The 19,474-nt window shown below is 38.9% G+C and overlaps 1 protein-coding gene across 1 annotated transcript in view; it reads left to right on the forward strand.

Moving 5' to 3' along the window:
* Window positions 1–15,907, forward strand: part of TNKS2 (tankyrase 2) — a gene marked incomplete at both ends in the record, with an annotated part of 77,793 nt that extends 61,886 nt beyond the window's left edge. Inside the window, 6 exons of the mRNA XM_080694946.1 lie at window positions 1,813–1,910; window positions 3,130–3,204; window positions 8,284–8,389; window positions 11,100–11,286; window positions 14,155–14,311; window positions 15,845–15,907. Of these exons, the coding sequence (XP_080551072.1) occupies window positions 1,813–1,910; window positions 3,130–3,204; window positions 8,284–8,389; window positions 11,100–11,286; window positions 14,155–14,311; window positions 15,845–15,907 (686 nt within the window). The remainder of the gene's footprint in view (window positions 1–1,812; window positions 1,911–3,129; window positions 3,205–8,283; window positions 8,390–11,099; window positions 11,287–14,154; window positions 14,312–15,844) is intronic.
* Between the last annotated feature and the right edge of the window lie 3,567 nt (window positions 15,908–19,474).

A 19,474-nucleotide genomic window follows, 5' to 3' on the forward strand; every position in this document is an offset into this window, starting at 1 on the left:
CTGTGTGCCAGATCTGGACATAAAATGGTGAACTAGTTTAACTGCTGAAACCACATTTTTACTTCTTGTTAAACTGAGGAATTTAGCCAGGCATGGTGGCACATGCTTGTAGTCCCCGTTCTTAGAAGGCTGAGACAGGAGAATTGCGGTTTCAAGGCCAGCCTCCGCAACTTAATGAGGAACCTTCACAACTTAGTGAGACTCATTTCAAAATAAAATAAAATAGATGCACACCTGAAATCTCATTGCTTAGGAGGTAGAGACAGGATCACAGGTTCTAGGACAGCTTCAGCAAGTAGTGAGACTCGTCAACCTAGCAAGACCCTGTTTCAAAATAAAAATAAAATAGAGCTAGGGACGTGACTTGGAGGTAAAATGCTTCTAGGTTCAATCCCAAGTACAAAAAATAAATAAATAAACTGCGCTGGGTGGGAGTGTAGCTCAAAAGTAGACTACCTCTGGGTTTCATCCCCATTAACTAACTCACACATACAGAGTGATTTCACTGTTGACATTTGGGAAAAATGACAAATTCATTGCTGAAATACAAAATCTTATTTTGAGTCAGATAAGGCACTTCGTAATGAGGTAGTAAACTTTATGGACTTACCATTCTGGGATGATTTAAAATTATTCGAGGCTGTGCAAGTTTCTATTAATAATTTTCCCTCATATTTATGAAGAATAAAAGGATTAATGCTGTGCAAGGCCTCATGGTAAAGGAAGTGACTTGAAGAAAATGTGATACTGAATATTAAGAGTAGGAGATAAGAAATCCTCATTAAGAATAGGAGATAAAGAAGAGAAAGGTTTTCTGAAATACTCTCACAAAAACAAGTTATTAGCTTGTCAGGTCAAAAATTTATAGTTAAATTCAGTGTAGTGTCCTGCTTTTCATCCTGAAAAAGGAAAGGGACATTAATGAGAAAAAGAAAAAGTGAAGTTCATGTGAAATCTTTATTAGTCAAGTTTTGAGAATTATCTTTAAGTTTATAAAGTAGTATGTAACCAAAGGGGAAGTTGAGTGAAGGATACATAGGAACTCGCTGTGCTTTCAACTTTCCTATAAAATCCAGTATTCAGAAATTAAAGCCAGGTATGTGGCACAAACCTTGTAATCCCAGACGTGGGAGGCTGAGACAGGAAAATCACAGGTTCAAGACCAACCTCAGCAATTTAACTAGACCTCGTTTACAAACAAAAAATAAAATACAACTACGGCATGTAGCTTGGAGGTAAAATACCCCTGGGTTCAATCCTTAGTGTATCCCCACCCCCCCCAAAAAAAAAAAAACTAAAAGCTTGTCTGTCTGTCTGTCTGTCTTTCTTTCTTTCTTTCTTTCTTTCTTTCTTTCTTTCTTTCTTTCTTTCTTTCTTTCTTTCTTTCTTTCTTTCTTTCTTGCAGTACCAGGGGCATTCTACCTCCAAGCTACACCCCCAACCTCATTTTTTATTCCTTATTTTGAAGCAAGGTCTCACTGAGTTGAAAGGGCCTCAACTAAGTAGCTGAGGCTGGCCGAGAACCTGGATCCTCCTGTCTTAGCCTCCCAAATGCTAGGATTGCAAGTGTCCGTCACCACGCCCAGCTAAAAGCTTTTTTTAAATTTTAGGAAGCTATAAACCCTAGCTAATTGGGAGCCTGAGGCTAGGGGTTCATAAGTTCAGGCCAACAGTGGCAACATTAGCCCAAGATCTTGTCTCTAAAATACTGGGAAAAAGTTGGTAGGAAGCATCAGATAAGTCGGGTAGTTATTTGTGATGGGTGTTATTTTATTGGCAAATTTATTTTAAGCTGCAAATTTCATTTCATAGGTCTTAACCCATATTTAACTTTGAACAACTCTGGTAGTGGAACAATCCTCATAGATCTGTCTCCTGATGATAAAGAGTTTCAGTCTGTGGAGGAAGAGGTATGTTCATATTACTTAAATAAATAAAAAGGCTTGCTCAACCACATTTATCATTGGTTCATTTGCAAAATTTGCTGGAGGTTTCCAGATCTATTTGGACATACAGTGTGTGGGGGAGTTTTTTGTTTTGTTGTTGTTTGTTTGTTTGTTTGTTTGTTACTGGGGGTGAAACCCAGAGGCTTTCTATCTCCAGGCTATACTTCCAGACCTATTTTATACATTATTTGGAAACAGGGTCTCACTAAGTTGCTGAGAGCCTTCTTGAATACCTGAAGCTGGCTTCGAACCTGTGTGATCCTCCTGGCTCAGCCTACCAAGCGCAGGGATTACAAGCGTGCGTCACTATGCCTGGCTTAGTGTGTGGTTTTTAAAATTCTCTCTTTTTACCATCTGGGAAACTAAAAACAAGTATTTAAAATTTAAGGCACACTCCCTCAATAAACCTTAATTCCAGTCACTTAGCTCACCACTACAATTGATACTGACACACAATTCTGTTGGAGAAGAGGCTGCTGTCATTTGAAAGAAAATGCTAATATTCTCATCAATCTCTGAAATCTTTAAATGTCATTACACTTTGAAGAACACATGCCCTATATATGTGAGTTGAGCACAAGATACAAAGCTTAGTGAGACTTAGTTCTAAAATTCAAGAAGCTATCTCAGTGAAATATATATTATGTTTTATTAGACTAAAACTAGGAGAAAATAAATCAGTTTTGCTTTCTAGTATAGTTGGTTAGCTTCATATGTTTAACTCACCTTGCATTCTCTATTTCTTTAGTTTATACAGTTTTCACCTGTAAATATCATTTTCAAGACAACTAATAGTTATCTCTAAAAGTAGTACTCATTAATTTATACAAAATGTTAAGAACCAAATGTTAAAATCTTTCTTGTGTTCTCAAAAGCAGAAAAAGATAGCCAGGCGTGGTGGCGCATGTTTGTAATCCCAGTGCTTAGGAGGTTGAGACAGGAGTATCACACAGTTCAAAGCCAGTCTCAGCTACATAGTGAGGCTCTGAGCAATTTAGTGAGACCCTGTTTCCAAATAAAGTATTAAAAAATAGGTCTGGGAGATAGCCTGGCGGTAGAAAAGTCCCTGGGTTCCACCCCAGTACCACAAAAAAAGGGGGGGGGGCAGAAAAAGATGAATTAAGTACCATGTTCCAAGACATAAAGGCTAACATATGTATATTTTAAATTATTTTTCTATCAGATGCAGAGTACAGTTCGAGAGCACAGAGATGGAGGTCATGCAGGCGGCATCTTCAACAGATACAATATTCTTAAGGTAATAAATTAGTGAAAATAATGTTTCCTGAGACCATAACCCTAAAGCTATAAGTAACTTTCATTAGAACATAATGATCTGGCTAGCCCAATAGTTCTTTGATGTAGCATCAGAGACTGTTTGGGAAAAGAATATGTATGTGGAAGGTTAAGATCCTCAAAATCCCCATACTATTTTTAGTAGTCCAGTAATAATTTAAACTTTGTAGGATATTTTCAATTTTAGGATCTTAAGGCAAGAAATTCTTAGCCAGGCGTGGTGGCATACGCTTGTAATCCCAACATTCGGGAAGCTGAGACAGGAGGATGGTGGTTTGAGGACAGCCTCAGCTACTTAGTGAGGCCCTTTGCAACTCAGTGCTCAGTGAGACCCTGTTTCAAAATAAAGAATAAAAATAGGACTGGGGTTGTAGCTTGGAGGTAGAATGCCCGCTGGGTTCTATTCCCAGTACCATTAAAAAAAAAGATGAGAAATCCTGTAGGATCATAACTGTCTTCATTTCTATGACTAAAATATCTCATAGTAACAATCAAAGGAGGAAGGATGCCAGGCATAGTGGTGCACTCCTGTAATCCCAACACTTGGGAAGCTGAGACAAGGGTTGTGGGTTCAAAGCCAGTGGAAAACATCTCAAAAGGGGCTTCTGGGGTGTAGCTTAGAGGTACAAGTAGCTAGGACTACAGAGTAGCTGGAACTACAGGCCAGCACAATCACACCTGGATTAATGCTTTTAGGGGTTTTTTGGCTTTTGTTTGTTTTAGTCTTGACTACTATAGGTCCCTAGGAGTTCTCAGTCATTGCTTGTTTATAAACTTCAGTAGTACTCCCTCTTCATCTTTTCCAAAAAGCAATTTTTTAAAAAATTTTTGAGAAAGCCGGGCATGGTGGTGCACACCTGTAATCCCAACATTCAGGAGGATGAGACAGGAGAATTGCAGTTCGCAGACAGCCTCTGCTACTTAGTGAGGGTCTCCGTAACTCAATGAGACCCTGTTTCAAAATAAAGAAAAATAGGGCTGGGTGTGTTGCTCGGAGATAGAATGTCCCCGGGTTCCATCCCCCAGTACAGACACCCCACCCCCCCACCCCCGGTACTGGGGGTGGAACCCAGGGGCATTCTCCCATTCTATCTCTGAGCTACACTCCCAGCCCTATTTTTTATTCTTTATTTTGAAACTGGATCTCACTGAGTTGCAAAGGGCCTAAGTAGCTGAGGCTGTCCTTGAAACTGCAATCCTCTGTTTCAGCCTCACAAATGATGGGATTACAAGTGTGCGCCACCACACCCAGCTAAATTTTTAGGAAATAAAAATATTTTGAGAACCAGGCATGGCAGTACACACCTGTAATCCCAGTACTTGAGATGCTGAGACAAGAAGGATCATAGGTTCAGAGTCAGCCTCAGTAATTTAGCGAAACCTTCAGCAACTTAGTAAGATCTTGTTTCAAAATAAAAAATATAATAGGGCTGAGGGTATAGCTCAACAGAAGAATGGCCCTGGGTTCAGTCCCTAGAGGCACCACCAAAAAAAAAAAAAAAAATGTTTTTTAGTGGTTCTAAGAGAGTCTGTCATCTTACTGACTTCAATTACTCTTCTCGGGGCTTCTTCGTGTGTGTGTGTGTGTGTGTGTGTGTGTGTGTGTGTGTGTGTGTGTGTGTGTGTGTGTAGCTATATCAATCAAAATTATACACAACACTTGAAATGCATAATAGTTTTATATTAGCCACATTCATACCTTCTTTTTTTCTTTGGCAATACTGGGGATTGAACCCAGGGGTGTTCTACCTCCAAGTGACACCCCCAGTCCTGTTTTTAATTCTATTTTGAAACAGGGTCTTACTGAGTTGCAAAGGGCCTAAGTAGATGAGGCTGTTTGTGAGCTGAAATGCTCCTGTTTCAGCCTTCCAAATGCTGGGATTATAAGCATGTGCCACCATGCCCAGCTGGTAACATTCTTTTTTTTAGAACTGGGGTGCATTCTACCTCCGAGCTATGCCTCAAGCTGTATTTTTTACTCTTTATTTTGAAACAGGGTCTCACTGAGTTACATAGGGCCTCACTAAATAGCTGAGGCTGTCTCAGTCTCCTAAATGCTGGGATTACAAACATGTGCCACCATGTCCAGTCTTGATACATTATTAATAATAATCTTAGCTAGACATGGTGGCACACACCTATAATCCTAGTACTCGAGAGGCTGAGACAAGAGGAGCGTAGGTTTGAGGACAGCATCAGAAACCTATCAAGATTCTGTTTAAAAATAAAAAACAAATAATAGAGTTGGGGGTGTAGCTCAGAGGTAGAATGCCCCTGGGTTCAATCCCCAATACCAAAATAATAATAATAATAATAATAATAATAATAATAATAATAATAATAATGACGACTTAATGCTAAAGTATATAGCAAATGCCTTCCCAATGTATAATTTTCAAAATTCAGTGAACAGTATCTAATGAAATATTATATAGAAGTACGATGTTATGCCGGGCGTGGTGGCGCACGCTTGTAATCCCCGCGCTTGGGAGGCTGAGACAGGAGGATCGCACGGGTTCGAAGCCAGTCTCAGCTACTTAGTGAGGCTCTCAGCAACTTAGTGAGACCCTGTTTCCAAATAAAGTATAAAATAGGTCTGGGAGTATAGCCCGGAGGTAAAAAGCTCCTGGGTTCCACCCCCAGTACCACCAAAAAAAAAAAAAAAAAAAAAGAAGTACGATGTTATATTCATATTTTCAAGTTAGAGAATATTAAAACTTCATTGAGTTGGCCATGTCATACTATCAGAAACCAGATTATTTTAAACACATTAGAAAAAGGAATCATACTAATCGTGAAGGTTTGTTGAGGATGTTTGAAATTTCTAAGCTACCACAGTTGTATTTGAAGAAAATATATTATTTTCCTGCTCCAAAGATATTTTATTGATATATTTAATGAAATTTTTTAAGTAATAGTTTGATTTTGTTTCTTTTTCTCTTTCGTCAGTTGTGGTTCATCATCATTATGCCAGTGGCAATATTTTGAATTACTTGGAGCCATGATTAAAAATACCAACTCCCAAGCCAGACATGGTGGTGCACACTTGTAATCCCAGCATTCAGGAGGCTGAGACAGGAGGATTACAGTTCAAGGACAGCCTCATCTACTTAGGCCCTTTGCAACTCATTGAGACCCTCTTTCAAAATAAAGAATTTAAAAGGGGGGGGGGGGCTGAGGGTGTAGCTCAGAGGTAGAATGCCCCCTGGATTCCATCCCGAGTACTGCAAAAAAAGAGAAAAAAACTACCAGCTCCCAAGAATACTCTAGGGACCACCAGGAGCTGTAGCATCTTTAAACACAGCTAGGAAACAGCATTGGGGTTGTGAATTTGACCCAGAGAAGCACTTCTAATGAGATCAGCATCCACCTTTAAATCTCCAGACAACAATTTTAGAAATTGGAGGGTAAAGGAGTAATAGGAGTATGTGTATGTATTTAAATATTTCTGGGGTGTTTATATGTACCAAGATGGTACTTTGAGATAGATAAAGTATGGAGGAGGGGAGGAGATACTATTCTGTTTCTAATACCTATATTTATAGAACTCAGCACATATGGTTTAGAGGCATTTTAGTAATTTTTGTGGAACCCAGGGGGCTTTTCTACCTCCGGGCTATACTCCCAGACCTTTTCTTTTTTTTTTTTTTTTTTAACTTTATTTGGAAACAGAATCTCACTAAGTTGCTGAGAGCCTCTCTAAGTAGCTGAGGCTGGCTTTGAACCTGTATGATCCTCCTGTCTCAGCCTCCCAAGTGCTGGGATTACAAGGTGCACCACCACAACCCAGCCTCAGAGCTGAGGCTTCTATATCTCATTTTAGACTTAACTCTATTGAAAACTTTGAAGTATATAGATAAATTGCTTTCATTTATTAAAGTATAAAAATGAATTAAAGTATGCTGATGGACTTATTATATTTTCCTCTTTAAATGTCTGTAGCTTAAGAAAACTGGGAGGAAGGAATGATAAATAAAAAAAAATCTGGGTGTGGTAGAGCATGCCTGTATTCCCATTATTTGGGAGGCTGAGAGAGAAGGATCATAAGTTCAAGGCCAACCTCAGCAACTTAGTGAGTAAAATATAAATATGTCTGGGAGTGTAGCTCAGAGGTAGAATGACCCTGGATGCAACCCTAGTAAGAAAGAGGCAGCGGGACGAGGGTGAGACCCCAGCTTTTTTGTGTGGGGGTGGGGGTACTGGGGTTCCTAGAAGCCCTTTTACCTCCAGGCTACACTCCCAGACCTATTTTATACTTTTTTTTTTTTTTTTGAAACAGGGTCTCTTACCCTGGCTTCAAACCGGCGTGATCCTCCTGTCTCTGCCTCCCAAGCGCAGGGATTACAAGAGTGGGCCACCACGCCCAGCACGACCCCAGCATTTTTTTTACCAAAAAGAAAGCTCAAACAGCAGCCTATCAGACTCTGCTGCTATCCTCCTATCTCAGCCTCCCAACCGCTGGGATTACAAACATGCGCCACCACGCCCGGCTCTTAGTAATAGTTTTAATTTTAAATAATTTTAAAATTGAAGTATTTCAATCTATTTACAGTATCCACACCCCCTTTACATATGTCTGTGTATAGCCTTTTTCTCTTTGAAGGTTTTTATTTCCAAAATGTAGCTAACTTTACAGTTGGGACAAAATATTTTTAGTTGACTAAAAATTTTGCATTTCAGAAAATTATTTTGTAAGCCGGGCGTGGTGGCACATGCTTGTAATCCCTGCATTTATTTGGGAGGCTGAGACCTGGAGGATCGCGGTTCGCGGACAGCCTCAGCTACTTAGTGAGGCCCCCTGCAACTCAGTGAGACCCGGTTTCAAAATAAAGAATAAAAAATAGGGCAGCAGGTGCAGCTCAGAAGTCAAATGCCCCTGGGTTCCATCCCCAGACCCGCAAAAAAAAAAAAAAAAAATTTATTTTGTATGCTTTCCAACTAAATTTGTGGCCTAACTTTTGGTTGAGATGCAGTAAATAATCATAAAGACTTAAAAGTTTGATTTTCTGGGGTTTTTGTGTTTGTTTTGTTTTGTTTTTAGATTCAGAAGGTCTGTAACAAAAAACTATGGGAAAGATATACTCACCGGAGAAAAGAAGTTTCTGAAGAAAATCACAACCATGCAAATGAAAGGATGCTATTTCATGGTAAGATTCCTCTCCCTCAACTCTACCACTGTTGTCTTCTACACTAGTATAGATTTTGGCAGGTATGAAATAATAATGAATCTATATATTCTTTGTCATTATTTTAAATACAGTTTCTGACTTTTACTTTTTTTTACATTTATGTTCATATTTTCAACTGTCAAAGTAAGACATGGAAATCACCTCTGAAACTTCCTGGGTTTATATGTTAGAACTGGCAGGTGTTGATTGATCTTTCAAGATTATATCAAAGTTTATCATGACTTCAAGCATACTTACTACCCATAGGAGCTCCAGTCTGTTTTTTCATTTGTCCTTAATTACAGAAAAATTTTAGTCTTAAAAAGTTCTTTGAAGCACATTTGAACTTCACAATCAGCCAGACATTGTGGCACATGCCTGTAGCCCAGTACGTGGAAGGCTGAGGCAGAAGAATTGCAGGTTTGAGGACAGTCTCAGCAAGTAGTGAGACTCATCAAACTAGCAAGACCCTGTTTCAAAATAAAATAGGGAGCCAGGCATGGTGGTGCACGCTTGCAATCCCCACGTTTGGGAGGCTGAGACAGGAGGATCACACAGTTTCGAAGCCAGCCTCAGCTACTTAGTGAGGCTCTTAGCAACTTAGTGAGAGCCTGTTTCCAAATAAAATATAAAATTAGTCTGGGAGTGTAGGCCGGATGTAGAAAGCCCCTGGGTTCCACCCCCAGTACCACAAAAATAAAAATAAAAATAGGGCAGCTGGGCGTGGTGGCACACGCTTGTAATTCCAGCATTGGTAGGCTGAGACTGGAGGATCGTGGTTCTCGGACAGCCTTAGCTACTTAGTGAGGCCTTCTGCAACTTAGTGAGACCCTGTTTCAAAATAAAAAATAAGGCAGGGGGTGTAGCTTGGAAGTCAAATGCCCCTGGGTTCCATCCCCAGACCCGCAAAAAAAAAAAAAAAAAAAAAAAAATGAAAAGTAAGCCAGGTACGGTGGCACACACTTATATTCCCAGCATTTGGGAGGCTGAGACGGGAAGATCCGGGTTCGCAGCCAGGATCAGCTACTTAGTGAGGCCCTTTGCAACTCAGTGAGACCTTGTTTCAAAATAAAGAATAAATAAGGCTGGGGGTGTAATTCAAAGGTAGAATGCCCCTGGGTTCCATCGCAGACCCACAAAAATAAAAAATGAAAATAAGGCTGGAGGTGTAGCTCGTAGGTAACATGCCTCTGGGTTCATTTCCCAGTACCACAAAAAGATAAACTTCACAATCCCCTGAAAGAATGATTTTAACAGAATAGATTTGTATGCAATATCTAAATATTCTCATTCTAAAACACTAAAAATAAATCATGATAATCTCTTGTCACAGAGCAACAGACCATAGATTTATTTATTAACTTGATGGTTATATTGAGTGGAATTTTTTTTCTATTTTAGACTATAAATAAATGGTTTTCATTTTTCTACATTATTTCAAGAGTATCACTATTTGTTTCAAGATTATATCTATTTGTGTCTATTTCAGCTTAGTGGAATTCACTTTTTTTGTCCAGTAACAAACAGGGACACTGATTTTGATTTTTCTTAACCCCCAGCCTTACTCCACTCCCTGGCCTGGTTTTTTTGTTTTTCTTTTTGTTTTGTTTGTTTGTTTGTTTGTTTGTTTGTTTGTTTGTTTGTTTGTTTTGGTGGTGCTGGGGTTCTTGGAAGCCCTTCTACTCCAGGGCTACACTCCCAGACCTATTTTATATTTTATTTGGAAACAGCGTCTCTTAAGCCAGCAAAGCTGGCTTCGAACCAACGTGATCCTCCTGTCTCCACCTCCCAAGCCACGAGGATTACAAGCGTGCACCACCACGCCTGGCCCTGGCCTGGTTTTTATACTCAGTACTTCCTCTTTGGCTAAGACTCTCTTAGATGGCACACAAACATAGGAAGGAAGCAAAGTGCTACATTTGCCATTAGTCTTTGATAGCAGATGGTGAAAGACAAGTGGAAAAAAAGAAGAGATATAAAAAAGAGAATAAGAAAATGATAGGCTGCTTGGTCTACTTTTGACGGCCACAAAAAGATAGTAGGTATCATTAAAAGGCCTAAATCACATTCAGCCTTCCTATATGAGGTGAATTATGAGACTTTTAGTTCTAGATGAAATTTGGGATCAGGAACTCTTATATTGATATTTCAGATAATACGAATCTGTCCTTTGGGATCTGAACCACCACCCTGTTAGAAACATTAATTGACATTGGGAATTCTTCATTCTAAGATAGTAAACTGAATGAGGGTTAACTTGTTACCCTTTTTCGTTTTAGCTTTATTGTGGTGGTGAGACTCTGTTTAAGAATTTAACTTGTAAGCCGGGAGCATTCGGGAGGCTGAGACCTGGAGGATCGCGGTTCGCGGACAGCCTCAGCTACTCAGTGAGGCCCTCTGCAACTCAGTGAGACCCAGTTTCAAAATAAAGAATAAAAACTAGGGTAGGGGGTGTAGCTTGGAGGTCAAATGCCCCTGGGTTCCATCCCCAGACCCGCAAAAAAAAAAAAAAAAAAAAAGAATTTAACTTGTAGGGCTGGTTGTCTGGCTCAAGTAGAGCACTTGCCTAGATTCATGAAGCTTTGGTTCCATCCCCAGCACACAAAGAAAAAATTCCTAAGAGGATTTAGTTTTTGCTTATTCTTCTGAGATAAATTTTAAATTGTTGTTTTCAATATATGTATTTCAGGGTCTCCTTTTGTGAATGCAATTATCCATAAAGGCTTTGATGAAAGGCATGCCTACATAGGTGGCATGTTTGGAGCTGGGATTTATTTTGCAGAAAACTCTTCCAAAAGCAATCAGTATGTATATGGAATTGGAGGAGGTACTGGGTGTCCAGTTCACAAAGACAGATCTTGTTACATTTGCCACAGGTAAGAGATCACTTGTTCTCATTTATTTTTTATAAGAATAAGATACAAACTGGTTACATATTTGAGAAATTGGATAGACAAGACATGTCTAGCAACTTTAGGTATCTTGACTAAATGTGTTTTGGGTTGCTTGACATGTTTTAAAATTTTTTTGGCCCTCTCACCAGTTATAATAGTAGGTAATATTTAAATAATAATAGCTAGGTCGGGCGTGGTGGTGCACCGCACAGGTTCAAAGCCAGCCTTGCTGGCTTAAGAGACCCTGTTTCCAAATAAAAATATAAAATAGGTCTGGGAATGTAGCACAGAGGTAGAAGGGCTTCCATGAACCCCAGTACCACAAATAAATAAATAAATAATAAATGCCAAGCATGATTCTAAGCAATTGACCTATTTAGCTCATTTACTTTTTAGAATATCTTCTGGTTTAAACAAGGCTGAATGTAAATAACATTAGAAGGCTAAGGCAGGAGGATCAAAAATTCAAAGCCAGTCTGAGCAACATAGTGAGACCCTGCCTCAATATAAAACAAGAAAGAAAAGGATTGGGGATGTGATTCAGTGGTAGAGTGCTTCTCTAGCATGTATAAAGCTCTGGAGGATTCCATTACCAGAATTGCAAAAAATAGAGAGAGAGAGAGAATGAATGAATGAATGAATGAATGAATGAATGAATGAATGGAGCATATTGGGCATGAAAGAGACTTTATCGTAGCCCTTGAATATTACGGGACTGTGGACTTTAAAGATCTATTAATGAGCCAAACAAGTTAGCACAAGCTTGTGATCCCAGCATTCGGGATGCTGAGACAGGACTGCAGTTAACAGACAGCCTCGGCTACTGCTTAGTGAGGCCCTTGGAACTCAGTGAGACCCTGTTTCAAAATCAAGAGTAAAAGGTAGGGCTGGGTGTGTAACTTGAAGGTAGAATGGACCTGGATTTCATTCCCAGTACTGCCCCCCAAAAAAAATCTATTAATGAGTTACGTGTAGTAGCACACGCTTGTAATCCCAGTACTTGGGAGGCTGAGACCGGAGGATCACAGGTTCAAGAGCAGCCTCAGCAACTGAGGCCCTCTACAACTTAGTAGTGACACTTTGTTTCAAAATAAAAACTAAAATAAGACTAGAGGTATATCTCAGAGGTAAAATGCCCCGGGTCCAATCCCCAGTACCATTACCAAAAAAAAATCTGTTAATGGAGGGGAAAAAATCTAGTAACAGGGATTTGGGATGTAGTTCAGTGGTTGAACCCTTGCCTAGCATGTGCAAGGCCTTGAGTTTGATCCTGCCACTGCAAATAATAATAATGATGATTACCCGGGTGTGGTGGCACAAAGTTGTGATCCCAGTACTTGAGAGGCTGAGGCAGGAAGATTACGTGTTTGAGGACAGCCTCTGCAAGTACTGAGACTCATCAATCTAGTGAGACCCTGTTTCAAAAATAAAAATAGGGCTGGGCATGGTGGCGCACACTTGTAATTCCAGCATTTGGAAGGCAGAGACCGGGGGATCGCAGTTCACAAATAGCTTTAGCTATTTAGTGACGCCCTTCACAATTCAGTGAGACCCTGTTTCAAAATAAAGAATAAAAATAAAGCTAGGGCTGGGTGTGGTGGTGCATGCTTGTAATCCCAGCATTCGGGAGGCTAAGGCTTGAGGATCGCGGTTCACAGACAGCCTCGGCTACTTAGTGAGGCCCTGTTTCAAAAATAAAGAATAAAAAATAGGGCAGAGGGTGTAGCTAGGAGGTCGAATGCACCTGGATTCCATTCCCAGACCCATAAGTAATAAGTAAATAAATAAATAAATCAAGCAAGCTAGGGGTATAGCTTGAAGGTAGAATGCCCCTGGGTTCCATTCCCAGTACCGCCAAAAAGAAAAGTTACTAAAAGGTTCTTTGGAACTAAGCAAAGCAATCACATTCAGAAGAGAATGGAATAATAAGTACTTTAAAACACTGATGGTCAGGGAGTCTTACCTGAGGAAGTAACATATCACCGGAAGCCTGAAAAATGAGTGGTTGACAGCCAGTTGAAGAGTAGTAAAATAGATACCATTCCAGATGGTAGAGAAAATGATGCAGATGGCAGCCATGAGGAAAGGAGGTTTGGCCTTTGTGAAGAAAGAAAAGCAATGTGCCTAGGGCATAATTAACATAAGATGAAATTGAAGCCATTGTTAGGAATTTGGATTTACTTCTACATACAGTGAACAGCCTCTGTTAAAAGGTTTTTAGGCAGAGAGTGATGTGATCTGATTTACATTTGTTTTAATCACTTGTTGCTTGGATGGAAAATGGTTTGGAATTGGAGTAGAAATAAGAATGGTAGGAGGCTAGTGTTAGGTCCAGGTGAAAACACTAGTGATTTTGACTAAATGGTGGCAGTAGAGTTATAAGTAAATGGATTTCAAATATATTTTGAAGGTTAAATCAACTGGATTTATTTGAATAAATAAATGTCCAACTTTGCAAGCCACCTCATAGGAGCCTTGTAAACCTCTTTCTCCTCCCTATTTGGTCTATGTTTGTATTTTTGCTGGGATCCAGACAAGATAGTAGAGTCTAGATCTCTTAGTTACTCCATGTATCAGGATTTATAGTTAAACAAGAATTAACTAAGAGCAGTAGATGTTCTTACGAAGTTCTTTTGAGTGCTTAGGACTGGGTAGTAGCTCAGTGATAGAGGGCTTGCCTACCACTCATGGGGCTCTGTACTCATTCCCCAGCACCAAAGAACAAACAAAAAACAATCAAAAGTATTTATATATAAATGCATTTTTGAAAACTTTTAGTGTACACAAATAAAAGCTGTACTATTGCAAACAAATTTAACTTCAGGTTGAACTTTGCTTTTCATGTTGCAGGCAGCTGCTCTTTTGCCGGGTAACCTTGGGAAAGTCTTTCCTGCAGTTCAGTGCAATGAAAATGGCACATTCTCCTCCAGGTCATCATTCAGTCACTGGTCGGCCCAGTGTAAATGGCCTGGCATTAGCTGAATATGTTATTTACAGAGGAGAACAGGTAATTGGGTTTATTTGTTCATCTTCATTTTCAGTACTAGGGATGGAACCTGGGGTATTCTACCTCCAGGCTACATTCCCAGACCTATTTTACATATATATATATATATATTTTTTTTTTTTTTTTGAAACATCATCTCTTAAGCCAGCATAGCTGGCTTTGAACCTGCGCGATCCTCCTGTCTCCGCCTCCCAAGCGCGGGGATTACAAGCGTGCACCACCACGCCCGGCTACTAATCTTTTATGATGACAAGGTGAAAGAACCGAGTGTTTTAAAAACTTTTATTTAGAACCAGGCATCAAGACGCACACTTGTAATCCCAGCACTTGGTAGGCAGAGACAGGAGGATCGCACAGGCTCAAAGCCAGCCTCAGCCATTTGAGAATAATTTCAGACTTAGAAAGTTACAAATAAAGCACGAACATTCTCTTAAAATAATCAAAGTCAGAATAACGCTTCAAGCTAGGTGTGGGGGCTCACGCTTGTAATCCCCGCGCTTGGGAAGCTGAGACAGGAGGATCGCAGGTTCAAGGCCAGCTTCAGCTACTTAGCGAAGCCCTCCACAACGTAGTGAGACCCTGTTTCAAAATAAAAAATAAAATAAGGCCAGGGGTGTAACTTGGAGGTAGAATACTTGTGGGTTCAATCCCCAGTACCGCAAAAAAGGGAGGGAGGGAGGAAGCAAGCAAGCTTGCTTCATAGCCTATTCTAATTTTGCCATTTCTACTGAACTTTTTTTAATCAGAATTCTGGCTTTGATAGTTAATCTGCAAAGAAGTATGTAAATCTTTCCTTCACTCAGTGATGAAAAGCTGTTCTGGAGCAATACTCTGAGTGAGGGATAGGTATCAGAACCACCTCAGTTACTAAAAATAGATAGACATATAGTTAATATTCATCTTAGACTTGCTAATTAAGAATATAAAAGACGAGCCCGACATAGTGGCTCACGCTTGAAGTCCCAGTACTTGAGAGGCTGAGACAGGAGGAGTACAGGTTCTAGGACAGCTTCAGTAAAATAAGTACTGAGACTCATCAACCTAGCAAGACACTGTTTCCAAAAAAAATAGGATTGAGGGGTATAGGTTGGCGGTGAGTTCAATCCCCAGTACTAAAATATACATACACACAGGTATTCCAGGCGTGGTGGCGCACACTTCTACTCCCAGTACTTGGGAGGCTGAAATAGGAGGGTCACAGGTTCACGGACAGCCTCAGCTACTTAGTGAGGCCCTCCATAACTTAATGAGACACTGTTTCAAAATAAAGAATAAAAACTAGGGCTGGGGGTGTAGCTTGGAGGTAGAATGCTCCTTGGTTCAATCCTCAGTACTGCAAAAAAAAAAAAAAAGGTAGATATAGATGGATATATGGCTTGTGGAGTCACAGCAAGAATGTTTTAAGAAAGTGCCCCTGGATAATCTACAACACTAATTTAGAACCTCCTCCTCAAAGTTTAGGAATTTTTATGGAAGGTCTCCTCATTTTTTCTTTATTGTTTACTAATATTTGAATTAATTTTTCTCTTCCAGGCTTATCCTGAATATTTAATTACTTACCAGATTGTGAGGCCTGAAGGTATGGTTGATGGATAAATAGTTGTTTTAGGAAACTAATTCCACTGAACCTAAATTCACCAACACAGCTGGTGGCCTCCTAAGTTTTGCTCCGTTGCTGAAAAAAATCATCTTGCCCACAGGCCTATGGCAAAAGAATAAGAAATGTGAAAGAAGTTTTAACATTCTGACTTGATAAAGCTTTAATAATGTACAGTGTTTTCTAGATATTTTCTGTTTTTCAGCACTTTAACAGATGCCATTCCAGGTTAAACTGGGTTTGTCTGTACTAAATTATAAACAGAATTAACTTGAACATTTTATACGTTATGCATTGGTTCTAACTGTAATGCCCTCAACAGAACTCATTTTACTAATACAGTACTGTGTTCTTTAAAACACAGCATTTACACTGAATACGATTTCATTTGTAAAACTGTAAATAAGAGCTTTTGTACTAGCCCAATATTTATTTACATTGCTTTGTATTATAAATTACTGTTTTAGAACTGCAGCGGTTTACAAAAATTTCCATATGTGTTTCTCATCTTGCTTTGTTGCAGTTGAGTGATCTTTTACATTTGATTCCAGGGGCTATGTTGAGTTGTTGGTAGGAACTTAGTTGGGAAAGACTGATTTGTCAATTTGCTCACAATTGCATTTATCTCTCATTGGAAATTTTTCTCATTCAAGTATTTTTATGAATACTTAGGATTCATAAATTTGTGATGTTTCTGTATGTATAGGACACACATTCCAAAGAGCTCCAACAATGATAGGTCCTGATTACTAAAGAAACTTCTTTTCTGGCCTCACACTTAAGTTTTGCTTTGGAAAACTTTTCCAGTGTCATCCTGTGAAAATCAGAGCAAGTGCTCGTTTTTTTTGTTTTGTTTTGTTTTTTTGGTTTGTTTGTTTGTTGCTGTTTTTTTAAAGAGAAGCTAAATCTTGCTTTTGAACAATTATGGTGTTCTTTTCATGCAATGTAAATAGGACATTAAATTTCAGAGTTAGGAAGGGTAATCCTGGATAATTGCCCAGTTGGTTCTAATTACCTTAAAACTAAGAGAGTGAAAGAACAGCAACTGGCAGTGGATAGTTTTTTATCCTTTTTTTTTTCTTCTCTTTTTTTCTTGACTTTATTGTTATATTTATAGCCAATCTAGATATGTTAAACTCAGCTCATAACCATAAACAAAGGTGTCTCCATCTTCCCTTGGCCTCTTGAATGGGCAAATGCCATGAGATACGCACTTCCTGCTCCTGGGTTGTCTGTCTATAACATTACGCCAAGTCAGAAATAACCTTTTGTAGTGCACCACATGGTAACCAAGCTTGTGTTCAATTTGGCAGCTGTGGAGGGAATTGCTGTCTCATAAAATGCTATTCCTGACTATTTTCTAATGTAAAACTATCTTTTCTATGAAGCATACACAAGCTTCCTGATACAGAAACATGCATTATGCCTTGGCATTGTTTTACCCATTGACTTGTGCTCCCTCAGAAGTCACGGAAAGATTTTCATCCACTTAAGTCTTTATAAATGAGAGTGGTCCCCTTCACTTTCTACCGATTCACCTGTTTTATATTTTATTCAGTCTAAATTAACTGGCCCTTTGCAGTAACTTATACAGAAAGTGCTAGAAAACCATGTTTCTTGTTCAGAATAAGAGGTAATCATTACAAATGCATTTCTGGAATTGTTTCTAAGATACAAATGGTGGTCAATATATAAGAGGTCAAATTCTGACCTTTAAGTGCTTTTATTACAGCTCTCTAACTACAGAGATGATCCTAAAGTCATTTCTTCGAACACAAATGGAATATGCCAAATTTTATATACATTTTTTCAGGTTCTCTAAGTGTCTAGGCTTTATAATCAGGAGATAGTGAGATGAATGAATGGAGTTTATATTTACGTCTCTTTCTACATTTAGCCCATATTACTCATCGTGTGAGTGAATCTGGATTGTCATGTAAAATCATTGTGGTCTATGAGTTTACAATATTGTAAACTGTGTTATTCCATTCATCTAATCCATTGCTTGATTAGTGTGTTGTTTTTCCATGAATGATTATATTGTGGTTAACTTAATATGTTAGCATGGCAATATATTCAAGTAGCTTTTTGTTTATTGGGAAATTGTGGTTTGGGGAGTTTTTTTAGTGCTTTGCATGAAATATCTTACTTTAAAATGATGGAATTGCTTTTTTTGTCTTGTGATTTTTTTTTTTTTGAAGTGAAATTTAAGTTTTTGTGTGTGAGTAGTACTATTATACCCATCTTGAGTGTCTTGTACTGTATCACATTCCATACCCTCATTTAATTCTTAATAAACTTTTCACTTGGTTTTCTGTTTGGCATGGTAATTACTGGACTAGTATAAATGTGTTGAATGATCTTTGAGAAAGTGGATTGAGATTACAATAAACCATAAAAGCAGGAAAACAATTGTAGTTCTAATAGTAATTACTGGACTAGTATAAATGTGTTGAATGATCTTTGAGAAAGTGGATTGAGATTACAATAAACCATAAAAGCAGGAAAACAATTGTAGTTCTAATAGTGATAAAGAGTACAGTTTAAAGTTTGAAGTATTGAGTGTTGTGGCGACCATGTGCTCAGATGCTGTAAGCTGAAAGTAGCTGTTGTAAGATGCTTTAAAACATTTAGAACATCCAGTACCACTTTCAGTAAACCTTAAAACTCATTCCTGAAAATCAACTTCTTAACTTATAAAGAATATATTTTTGTTTCCTATGTCATATGAAAACATTCTCAAAAAGTTTCCAAATAGCAAAGTTAGTGGTATTTTTTACTCTTAAAAGAAAGTATAGTAGTGTATGTATTTTATATTTCACTATGGTGTTTCCTTGTGTGTGATCAGTTCACTGTTTTCCGTAATAATACAATGATGGTGCAAATAATCCAAATTAAGTCTGGCTTTGAAATATATTTCAGCAACTTCATTTTCTTGCTTCATCTAAGATAATATTGAAGTGTTTGCTTGCTGTTTCCTAAGCATGTGTGCTAGTGTATGATATGATCCTGTTGTTTGCAGGTTAATGGGGCAAGAAAACTTGCAAATAAATTTCCCAAAGCTCTTATGATTAATACTCCTGACTGTGGCTTTACCTACTGTCCTATCCTGTTAAAGGACTAGAGTGACAGAGGAAACAAATTGTGGTACCCCGTCTTCACCAGGAGAACTGTCAGGTCTCTATAAAGTTGGATTATAATACGGCCTTTTATTATTTCCTGAGTCCCCACATATGCCACTTTATGCTTACTAGCTCAGGCAGTCTGTGGCCCAAAATAATTAAGCCCTTCTTAGGAAGTTCTCTCTTTATACATATACTATTACAAGTGTCTTTTTCACTTTGTCTCCAACTCAACATTTGTCATTTCCATAACACAGACATCACCCCACCCTGTAGTCTGCCAGCACATAATAGCGCTGTACAAGTGGTCTGCAGGTGGGATTGCTTTGCAAACTATTTGTCACCAGCCCATAGACAAGTAGGGCTGCTAGAGCACTGAGGGTGTCAGTCAGTGGCAGAGTACTGGCCCCTGGCTCTGGGCTTAATCCCAGCATTGCATAAAAG

This window comes from Muscardinus avellanarius, assembly GCF_963383645.1.
Source record: "Muscardinus avellanarius genome assembly, chromosome: 4".
NCBI classification, from domain to species: domain Eukaryota; kingdom Metazoa; phylum Chordata; class Mammalia; order Rodentia; family Gliridae; genus Muscardinus; species Muscardinus avellanarius.